Below are 11,219 nucleotides of genomic sequence, written 5' to 3'. Positions count from 1 at the left end.
TGTTCGTTCTGCTTGCGTCAAGGGACATACCAGGGGGTTCAAAGAAGAGCCCCAAAAGCCATCAGTCATCGGGAGCAATTACTAATGCAGGTAAAGATTAACTGAGGGGAACTGATTAAAGATTTCGCCACCACTGCCCTTCCCATTGCCGGTCCCAAGGCTCTGCAGGTACCTGCCAGCCCTGCAAGGTGAAGAAGGGGCATGGCTTGGGTCTGGAGCGCTCGATCTCACCCCTCCCACCTGGTTGTGTTATTATTTTCACAGAGTCAGTGCTATAGGGGAAGCACTCTGACGAAATGGGTGGTGCCCTGGAGAAACAGAAGGTTTGTCTTATGCTTTCTGTGGGTTATTATGAAATTTCAAGCCAGTGAGAAAGACAAACTTGTTTGCAGAATTTATGCACTTGCAGCTGACGGTTCTGTTTTATCATCTTGGCACACAAGCAAAATAACCAAATACAACAGAAACAGTAGTTGTGAAAAATAAAACCACTGTGAAGAGCCTCTGAGAAAAGCCAACTCCTTCTTATTAAAATAAAATAAAAATATGTATTCACTCAAATCAAAGCACAAATTATATTAATTACCAACCAGTCAAATCCCTTTTTGGGGGAACTTTCTCTGGCTTTGGCAGATGTCCTCTCACCAGCACTCCAGTGCAAACCCAGGATGGTCGTTTCTCTCTGAGCAGGCAGGAGAGCATAGGGCTGCCTTCCTTGCATGGTCTGCAGGTTGTGGCAGCGACTACAGTCCTTCGCAGCATCTGGATTTTCAGCTGCTTTACCTTTCTTCAGCTTTGCACCACTCAGAGAAGTGGTGAGGAGAATGGAGTGCTGCTGGCAGAGCTGGTGTTGGTTGGCAGCAAACCCTCCCCGTTGATCAAAAACCAAGGCAGCATCACTGTCTTTAATTCCCTGCTTTCATCTGCTGATTCCAGGTGTGAGATCAGCACTCAGGATAAGGTCGGGAGCTGTGGTACGTGTTCATGGGGCTGGGAACACACTGGTTTGCTATTCTCCATGTTCCCTGGATGATTCTCTGCTCTCCCATCACACCAAGACCTTGTGAAGGGAGTCCCCCGCCCTGAAACATGGATGAACTTGGCTTAACCAACATCATCCCTGGAGAACAATAAAGGAGGGTTAGTGCAAACGTAATCAGCATCAAACCTGAGTATCCTGGGCAACACCAACACAAACACTCATCGGGGATAGCCCAGAGTCCAGCTAGATACAGTGCTGCTTTTCATGCCAGAGGATATCTTTTCTTTGCTCAGAATAAAATAATTTTTTTACTCATGGATAATTTGTGTGAGCTCATGCAACACTCAGATGAGGTCAGGATTGCACCCTGTAATCTGCTCCATTCGAAGCATGTGTTTGAGGAAGCGTCTGGGACTCCTCTTCCACACGGGGCATCAGTTTTTCCAGACAGCTGAAAGTTAATGGCTACCATGATTCAGGCGAGTAATTCTTGTGAAACCAGCTCCGGGATGTTGCCTAGCAAAACAAATTCTGTCAGCAGAGCCCCGTGCTCTGACGTGGTACTGAATACGTGACACTATATATAAAAAACCAGGAAGCAATCCAAGGGAAACGGCACATTTTAGCTCTGCAGCAGAACATACACAGAATACAGTGATGCAGAAAACTATTCCTGGCTGTTTTTTCCAGCAAATGTAAGTATTTTTGATTTTCAATTAAGATTATACAACTTCATTGCAGTCAGGATATTCTGTGTCAATCTGGGGTTCAAATTTGTTCTCTTCTGTATATTCTTTGACACACAATTCCAGGAGGAACTTTGAAAGGAAGTATTTCTTTAAGAGTAGGAGATATTTTTGTGGATTACAAAGACATACCAATGACAAACGAGGAGTTATTATTAACTGGAATTTGTAAAATGTCTTGGGAGAGCAATTTCTGTGGGGATCAAAAAATAGTACCACTGAAAAAGCAGAGTGCTAGTTCAGGAATCCTCATGTGAACTTTAACTCAGGTTTCATTGGAATAAGGGCTAAACAAAAACTGTCTTAGTGTCACTGACCACATGCAATGATCCTCCTGCGGGTGACCTGTAATGAATCCCCCAAGAGGCTTCTTTGAAAACTGTAAATAAACAGATGTATTGGCTCAGGTTGCCTTCTTCACCCATTCTGGCTTTTCTGGCAGGATGGGAGTGGGTGTCTGGGAACATCCCCCTGTTCCTGTTATACCTGGCTCCATCCCAGGTGTGATCCCATCCATCCATCCCTACCCCGGCACAGGCAGAGGGAAAGGTCTGCTGCTGGAGAACACCTATTCTCCATTCCCCAAGGTCCTTCATGGGCTGGCAGGATTTTCCAGCTGGAGGGAAGCTGCTGGGTTGGCTGTGGAGGAGGAAGCTGGCAGTGGGAGCTCAGGAGAGCCATGCTGACAGCCACCTTCTCTAAAGGAGGAGCCTGTGGCTTCAGACCCTGCCTTGTGCACTCTTCATACATCTGTTCTTTATCCAATGATTCCTTAATCTTACCCATGTGAAGGCTATGTCTGACTAGTGGCGTGTCCCAGACAGATCTCTGGCACCGAGCTCAGCTAGAGCAATGAGGACTGTACCCTCAAAACCATCCTTGCAGCGTGGGCAGTGCTACCTGTGGGCAGCACTCCCTGCCTCCTGCTAAAACCCAGTCCTACACAGCGTTCCGGAGGGTGTCCACTGGCAAATTCCAAAACTGTGCTGAGGGCATTGGAGGTCTCTCAAGACTATAAAGAATTGAGCTCCAGCACCCAAGAACATCTCCCAACTCGGTTTAATTTACCAGAGCAGATGTATCCAAACAGGATTTGGAGTGAGTATTGGAAACCAGGATGCCCTTTTCCCTGCCAAACATCCACAACTACCTGTGTTGTGATCCATAAGCATTTCTTGATCCCAGTCCCTGGTCCAGGGTGTCAGCTGTTTTCCTACACTGTGCCCAGATTCCTTAGGAGGTACGAGAAGCATCCCCACCTCAGGAGAACCTGTAGCCTGCTGGTTGGGACACCCATGGGAGATAACCATCTAAATCCCCCGCGGCAAAGGAGGAAATCAAACCTTGTTCTGCTACATTCTGGATGAGAGTTTTAACTACTAAATCATAGTGTGAAAGGGGAGGAGGGAGGCAGGACGGAGCCACAGTGATGATCCCATCTCCTGGGGCACCTGTGGCTGGGAAGCAAGGACACCACTGACACATCTCTAACAGAAAGTTATCTTCTTTCGCATCTTCTATCCAGAAACTCCAGTTTCTTTCCAAAGTACATTGAGGTGTTAGGTAAAGTACTGGCAGTATTATGTAAAATGCTGAAGTTTTCAAGAAGAGAAGATGTGAAAAACCTTAGCATCTGGACTGGCTGCTTCTGGCACCTCCTCCAGCTCTACCGGCTGCTCAGCTTCCTTTTCTGATGGTTGTCATGAGAAGAGCCTATGGGCTCATCACCAAACCCTGGGGTGTAAGATAGGAGACTCAACGCCCAGAAGCTCAGAGTTCAAATGCTCTACAAGGACATGACAAAGTTCTGCTGTAAATCCAGCCATTGGCGTCTTATTCCTTTCAAACTCCTTAAGTGAAAAAAAAAGGATGGAAGAAATATATGAATGAGACAGGCTCAGTGGAGAAATCTGATATTGTTCACATGGCAAACTTCTGAGGGATTCAATTTGTTTCCCAATGAAATGTTATTTCCACATTCTCCAGAGGAGATGTAAACTCCCAAAGTAAGTGAACTGTATGTTTTGTTCCCTCATTCAGCAGCTCAAACCAGCTTAGATTTGTTTATTACCCCTCATCTGGGAATCACAGCCTCGAATTTATCTGAAGTCCTGGAGCCAGGTGTGTTGATCTTCAGCGCAAAGCAGCCTGAGCCAGGTTATATGTACTTTCCAGAATACAAAAATTCACAACAGTAATCAGTTGTCATAAAATGAGCAAAGATTTTTATCGAGGAATATAATTTGTCTCCTCAAAAATAAACTTAATGAAAATATACACACAAATAGGCTGCAATCAAAAAAAAAAAAAAAGATAAAACATTCTTAATGTCCCTTTCCAAAGAAGGAGTAGCTTGATTGAATAACAAGATAAATCAGTATTTAACTGTACACATCACAGCTTGGTTCTCCTCCACTTCCAGCTAGTGAGTTGTATGAGCTTTCACACTGTGGATTCCTTAATTAATTTCTTAATAATTCCTTAATCAATGCTGTGTATCAAAACAAATGGTCAAACTAATGCTCAGACATCAATGCTCAGAGATTAACCCTCCTCTTCAGCACCTCCTGCATCCCAAGCAGTGAAGCAAAGCAACTTTATGGTAAATTAGCATAGACTAAGGGGTCTGCGCCTGGTCTAGTGGCAAAGGCCCTTGACTTAATGGAAAGAGCAGAGGCCATCAATTTCAGAAAGATTTTGATTTTTCCACAAAATGCAGAATCATTTTTCTAGTTAATCACTGTGGAAAACTGGGGTAAGATGAACTGTATCACTGCTCTGCTGACGTACAGGACTAAACTTTTCCTATCTCTTCCCTAAAGGATTCCACTAACAAGTTGGCTCAGATACTTTAAAAAAACAAAGAGAAAATGCGCAGGTGAATCTTGGATGAGTCAACCCGGTACCAATCAAGCCTCAACAAGCAACGGAAATCCCACTCTTAAAAAATTTGGCTTGGTACCTTTCATAGGAATCAGTTAGAATTACCATTTTTCCCATCATCTCATCAAGAGAAAAAAACAGGCAAGGAATAAAGCAGCCACCCAGACCTGTTGGGTAACTGTACTGGAAAAGCTTTAAAATACAAGCTCCAAGGTGCTCACATCAAGAATATTGAGATTTACATAAGGAAAGAGATGCTCAAATATGAAAGAAATAGCATTGTCACATTTAGCTAAATCTCTGATCTGATTCAATATTCCACCTTCATTCAATCCACATTTCCTTAGCTCATTCCTTTATAAGAATGCCTCATGAAACAATAGAAAGTCTTAATAAAATTAAAGATATGCGACAAGTTGTTTTTCTCTTCACCCATGAGATCTATTATCCTGCTACAGAAGGAAGCTGGGGTCAATAAATTTGCTTTATCTGTGAGAAATCCAAATTGTTCTTCCTTATCTGTCTACCATTTAGATAAAAATTTGCTTGATTATTTTAGTAGTTTTCTGGGAACAGAAGATTACAATTTTATGGCTTCTCTTGCCCTACTCCTCCCTTTTAAAGATAGGCCTCATCTTTGCTATTTTAAGTTTTCTGGAACTTTTACCATTTGTCTTTTAAGACTTCTTAGTGATAAACATGAATAAAGCTGAAATTGCTTCAGACAGTTTCTAAGTGCTGTTAGATAAATTTCATGAAGCTCAGGAATTTGAAAACACAGAATTTATCTAAGCAACATCCATCTTATTCTTCCTTTAGTCTAGTTAGGAACTTTTTCTGGAGGTCTTCTGTTGGTAGCTCCAGCTGTGGCACATGCCTGGCTGTAAGTGTGTCTTTCAGAGAACAATGAAGCAGCAAAAGAATTGTTGTCTTCTGATTTTGGCACCAAGAGTTGGTTCATAATTCAAATTTGTAGGGAGCAGACTCATTCCTCGGTCTTTCTTTGTCTGACAATGGATTTATGGAGTGTTTCCTCCTTACCCATACATCACTTCTTCACTGCACCTCATCTGATATTATTCTTCTATGTTTATGCTATTCTTTTACATTCATCTTCATTGTATAATCCTCTTTCCATTTTTTGTAAAATTCTTTCTTGCTTTTGAGACCACTGGAAACTAATGATTTAACCAATTTAGTCTTGTCCTGGTCTTTGTAACTTTATCACATACAGGCCTAACTTCACACTTCTGCCTCTTTGATGTAATATTACACAAATTATGATAATGCCTAAAAATATCTGGGCACTTTACAAACGTCATTCCTGCTTAAGATACGAGTGTGTAAATACAAGGTTAGTTCCTGAGCTGTTAGTCATCGCCAGTCAATTCTCTACGTTATGCAAAGCTGTAGTTGAAGGTAATGGGTACTTTGCATGAGTAGGAAATGAGTAAAGCCTTAGGATGCAGCCCTGATTTATTAGATTACTTTGGCATGTTGATACAAAATGTCCATGAAGAGTTGTTAAGCAAACCTTATCTCTCTGATGCTAAATACTTCACTAGAAAGACTGTTACTAGAAGTATTCACTTCCCACTGAGATGTGAAGGACCCCCAGGCAGAAGCGTATCATCCAGGTACCTCTTCTCACTGCATTTAAGGCAAAGGGACTGCTCGCAGCATTTTATAGGAGATAACAGTCAGACAAAGAAGGAGTTCTGCTGGCAGCCTACGGGAACTGGCTCTTTTCACAAATTTCATTGTTTTGAATGTTGCCTAAACCCAGGAGTTTGCCATTCTTGACGGCTGGTTCCCTTGGGCAGCATTAGCCAACAGTTGGAGGGATGTAGTTTTTCCTCTTGCTTTTCCTTTTTCTTGTGAATTGAGGTTTTCTTCAGGCCCGTCAAGAGAGAAACTCAACCCCAAAGCACACCATCGCTGCAGAAGATTGCAGGCAACTGGTGGTGGGTAAATATGAAAGGACTCAGGCACCCAGGAGCAAGAGATGTGGTCTTCTGAAAACACCTTCTTCCCAAGGCTCGTTTGTGTATGTTCCCACAGGTTTATAAACTTTCCCTCAGATCAGGTCAGATCTCACAAGTGATTCATAAACATCCAACTGGATGCATTAGGAAATTCAACTAATAAACAAACTGGAAACATAACAGTATGGCTGTCTCAGTGGGAAATTGAAGTTGTATCTAATTATAGCTCTACTAAGCCCACGGAGAAAAATGCGAGCGGTTTCCAACAGACTCCCTATCAGTGGAAGAGCAAGTTGGTCTTAGGCTTTGTTAATGGTGCTTAAGAAACTTAAACAATATATTTTAGCAATAATGCTTAAAATGGCTTTTACGCCCAAAGAAACGCCCACCTTTTCCCCGGTAGCCCAGCATCTCCAATTTATTGCCATTTCTCACAGTGTGCCCAGGCATTCAATTTTATGCAGAAGCCATAGCCACCATATGAGCGTGTACGAAGAGTTGAGATAAGGACAGGAAAAGGAAATCAAATGAGTATTTATATGGTAATTCTCAACTACTGATTCAACTGGGACATTTCTTGGATAGCGTTCCCTTTAGTTTGTTATTTCACTTTCCAGAATGAGTAATAAATATCTCATTTACTCTTCTACACAGCACAACAGGAAATCTTTTTCTTGCGACAACACTTGAGAGTGGATTCTTCCTTTTTGAATTGGCCCACAAAGGCAAACAGAAAAAAAACTTGCATAATGAAAATAGCCCTATTCTGACCTCAGTTTTTCCAGTATTAGTCCAGAGTTATTCCAATTCCCTGCAATGACTCCTGGGTTAACTATAATAATAAAATGTTATTGCCTGGGTTTAAATGCAATTTACTTCACAATTGATGTAGCATGAGGATTTCACATACTGAATGCCTCTGAAGCTGGGTAACCAACCAATGCAACACTAAGGCTGGAGTGTGGAGGATGCCAGCACGTCTCTGTACAAATCATAGATCCATGGAATGGTTTGGGTTGGAAGGGACCTTAAAAATCATCTAGTTCCAACCCCCTGCCATGGGCAGGGACGGGAACATAATAATTTGTCTGGAATCTATCCCACTAATTTTACATTTAATCACCCTTTTTCATATTTGTTCTAGGTATTCTTCCCTAACTGGCATTTCTATGGAGAGAGACCACATGAAAGATCTCAGAAGATACCTGGTACTTAAATATATCCAATACCTTGTCCTGTCTTCTTCAAATGCTATCAGCACTTTTCTGGGCCTGCTGGGCAGTTTGTACACGATGATCATCCTCCGGTCTGCAAAGGTTTCATCCAAGTCCACTGTGGTTCTCATTTCCAGCCTGGCGAGGGCAGACATCCTGGTTTCTGTTAGCGTTGTATCTGAGATGGTTGTATGGTCCTTTGGTGGTAGTGTCTCCTCTACGGCCTTCACACCAGCTCTGCTGCAGAACCTCCTCACTGCAAACACACACATCAGCTGCTTGCTGCTAACCTGCGTGGCCTTTGAGGCTTACTTGATAACCTTCTTCCCCACAGAGTCTCGACATTTACGGACAGTGAAAAATGCCAGACTCACATCCAGGATCATCTGGATCCTGGTGATTGCAGAGTGTGCCCTTTTCCAGACGGATGACCTCCTGAAGGCCAGCAGCACTTCTGTTCCTACCCACAGCCCTTGCATTTTGTTGCTTCACTTCTCCAGCACGGCTGCAGCCCTTCTCAGGTCCCTCAGTTACTTCCTGGGGATTCTCTTAAGGATTGTCAATGTATACATCTACTACAAAATATTTTTTAGCATGTCTAACAGATCTACACTAAAAGCAAAGTAGCATATTCCCAGGGGAAGCAGTGCTGCGACACCAAACAGAGGACACTTCAACACAATTTCAAACCATTGGTTTGAAAGCTGCTCAATAACCAGGACCAAGGCTCATGTTTTGGCACACCACCGAGTTTAAACTTCCCTGTTTTCCGATGCTATTTAGCCCTGGTTATTATGATCATCTTGGGGTTGAGGAGCCCCTTGGCGCTGAAACACAACAAAGTTGGGCTGTGGGTGCTCCTGTTGCCAGCCCTAGAGCACCATGGGCCTGCTTTGATTGTTCTTGATCTAGAATTTATTCACTACTCAGGTGAAACAAGTGACATTTCACAAATGGCTGTAAAAACTAAAGCAACCCAAATATTTTTTATGTAAAAAGGGTGCTTAGAACCTTACTCAGGGATCCGTTGAGCCAAGAGCTGCCTAGTTGTATACTACAGGCATGATTTATGGCCTAAAATATCTCAAACCCAGGTGACCCACCAGGCTCAGGAGGTATGACGGAGAGACAAGGTGAGATCTAGCCCAACCGGGATTGTCCCACAGGCGGCATCAGCCCCACCATGAGAGTCCCCAGGACAGAGCGGCTCTGAGCTGCCACACCTCACTGCACGCCTGGGGCTATTCTTAGGAGGTTGCTACAACAAATTGGTAAATAGCTTCTCTCACATCCCCCTTCAGAAACAAACAGGAGGTGGAAAGCCAGAAAGCACTTGTTTGCTGCAGCCCGACAAGGTGTGGAAAGAGTTTGAGAACGCCCTTGTGTTGAAGGCTCCATGTGCTGTACCCGGAGGGATCACTGGTGATTTTGGTGGCTGTGATTTCGGAGGCAGGGAGGGATGTGCTGGAGTTAGCAGTGCTGTGCCAGCTCCCTGGGCAGCGGTGCAGAAGGGCAGGGCCACTCATTGACTCTCTGACGGCATTGGGCCTCAGGCGGATGTATAACCAGGCTGTTACCCAGCTGGTGATTCATTGGGATCTCCTCAAAGCACTGGGAGGTTATCAGCAAAACATAAAGTACTGCAGATACGTCAGATGCTCCCCAACGCACAAGTGGGTGTAGCATTTCTAATTACTCTTGCACTTTGCACAGGAGATGGCCTCCAGCTTCAATGAAAGGCTGTGGTTTTGAGAGACTGAATTTCTCTGATATGTTCTGAAATCCACAGATGGTAAAAGGTGGAAAGAAAAATGAAATAAGCCAAATCCTAAGTATTAATAGCCAAAAAGCTACATACGGCCTCCCTCCAACATGCTTCCAGACCTTCAGTACACCTTGCCAGCCTGAACACAACAATAAGCCTTTGCTCATTTGAGAAGAAGAAGGATGTGGGGCACAAAACCTTCCCTCATTAGCCTGCAGTAGGTCCTCATGCTCCAAATGGGACCAGATTGGAGGAGGAGGAGGACAGGAGCTGTCAGTTGAAGATCAGACTTCACAAACCCAAGGAAAACTGCAAGCATGGAAGAGCTTCCTGCTCTTTGCCCTGCTCACCAGCCAGTTTCTAAATTTCACAATCACAGTTTTTGCACGTTGGTCTCAGAAGTGGTTTTTTCCTTCTTCACCAAGATGAACTTGACCGAAAGGCAACACCCAGAAAAGGGGCAGTGAAACTGGGTGCACCCATCGTGCTGCCGGGGCCGGAGGTGGCCACCAGCAGGCATTCTCTTCTTGAGAATGTCTGCATGAAACAAAATAGGGTTTTTTGCATGTCAGATAAAGTCAGCTCAGTCTTAATGAAAGGCAAATATCCTGTCCCCTGCTTCCGTTCTTACTTCTCTTTATGTTCCATCACAACCTTTGCCACACTCTCTCAGAAAAGGCTGAATCTTCGCTTCTACACCAAGCAATAATAATGCAGATGTAGTTGGCTGGCTCTAAGGGATGAAAATACAACTGCTTAGAACTGCTAAAATCTTTAAAAATATTCTAATCCCTTTGGCTGCAGTAATACACTGCAAAAAAATATGAATATTGCTATTATCAGAATTCACAGAAGTTGTCTGCCCAAGTGCGGTTATTTACAACAAATATCAGAAGTGCCAGAGATGCTGCAGGCAATGCAGGGCCAGAAGTGAGTGAAGAGTGCTTGGAATTGTTTCTCAGAGGACTGAAGGGAAACACTGCTAAGGGCTGGCTATTTAGCAAAAGCAGAACAGATATGTAATCAAGTCACTTCAAAACACTTTGATGCAATCCCTTAAATCAGGACGTTGTCTAACAAAACTGATCCCTTCTGCAAGAAGGATGTCTGAATAATCTGATGCACTGTGATACACTGTGCTTATTCTGGAAGCTGCTTTCAGGAGAGAGGAAATGTTACTTGAAGTGCTGTAATTAATAAAATTTGGTTGGTTTTTTTTTTAAAGCGTGTGCATTATTCATTAAAAGTGTGTGCTCCTTCTGAGGATCTGCTACACTTTTGGCTTCTCCTATAGAGCAGGTATTAGGAAGAAATTCTTTACCCTGAGGGTGGTGAGAGCCTGGCCCAGGTTGCCCAGAGAAGCTGTGGCTGCCCCATCCCTGGAGGGGTTCAAGGCCAGGTTGGAGGAGGCTTGGAGCAACCTGGTCTGGTGGGAGGTGTCCCTGCTCAGGGCAGGGGGTTGGAACTGGATGATCTTTAAGGTCCCTTCCAACCCAAACCATTCTAAGATTCTATGGCTGAGCATTCACCAGCGGACTGGAGCCATGTTTGTTACACAAGGCATACAGGATTTTTAATCTTTGAGTTCATCACTTAGCTTGAGACGGGTTTTTTTTTTTTTCCTGATAAGTGCCTGTGCCCTCA

General features: G+C 43.7%; 1 protein-coding gene across 1 annotated transcript; it reads left to right on the top strand.

The window, feature by feature from the left end:
- The first annotated feature begins 1,606 nt into the window (after window positions 1–1,606).
- On the top strand, window positions 1,607–10,738 carry LOC106895555 (lysophosphatidic acid receptor 4-like). Its single transcript, XM_014954994.1, has 2 exons — window positions 1,607–1,677; window positions 7,741–10,738. Exons 1-2 carry the CDS (start codon window positions 1,640–1,642, stop codon window positions 8,435–8,437), a joined length of 735 nt encoding a protein of 244 aa, XP_014810480.1. The 5' UTR covers window positions 1,607–1,639; the 3' UTR covers window positions 8,438–10,738.
- Window positions 10,739–11,219: the final 481 nt, after the last annotated feature.

The sequence above is a fragment of the Calidris pugnax genome, unplaced genomic scaffold, assembly GCF_001431845.1.
Source record: "Calidris pugnax isolate Ruff unplaced genomic scaffold, ASM143184v1 scaffold38, whole genome shotgun sequence".
Taxonomy (NCBI): domain Eukaryota; kingdom Metazoa; phylum Chordata; class Aves; order Charadriiformes; family Scolopacidae; genus Calidris; species Calidris pugnax.
The sequence above is the reverse complement of the archived record's forward strand: the minus strand, read 5'-3'. Positions and strand labels throughout refer to the sequence as shown.

Excerpts from the sequence above, each read along its gene's own strand:
- LOC106895555 (XM_014954994.1), top strand. The coding sequence starts at position 1,640 with ATGCAGAAAACTATTCCTGGCTGTTTTTTCCAGCAAAT. Across the intron at positions 1,678-7,740 it reads GGCTGTTTTTTCCAGCAAAT|GTATTCTTCCCTAACTGGCA; the intron begins GTAAGTATTTTT and ends TATTTGTTCTAG.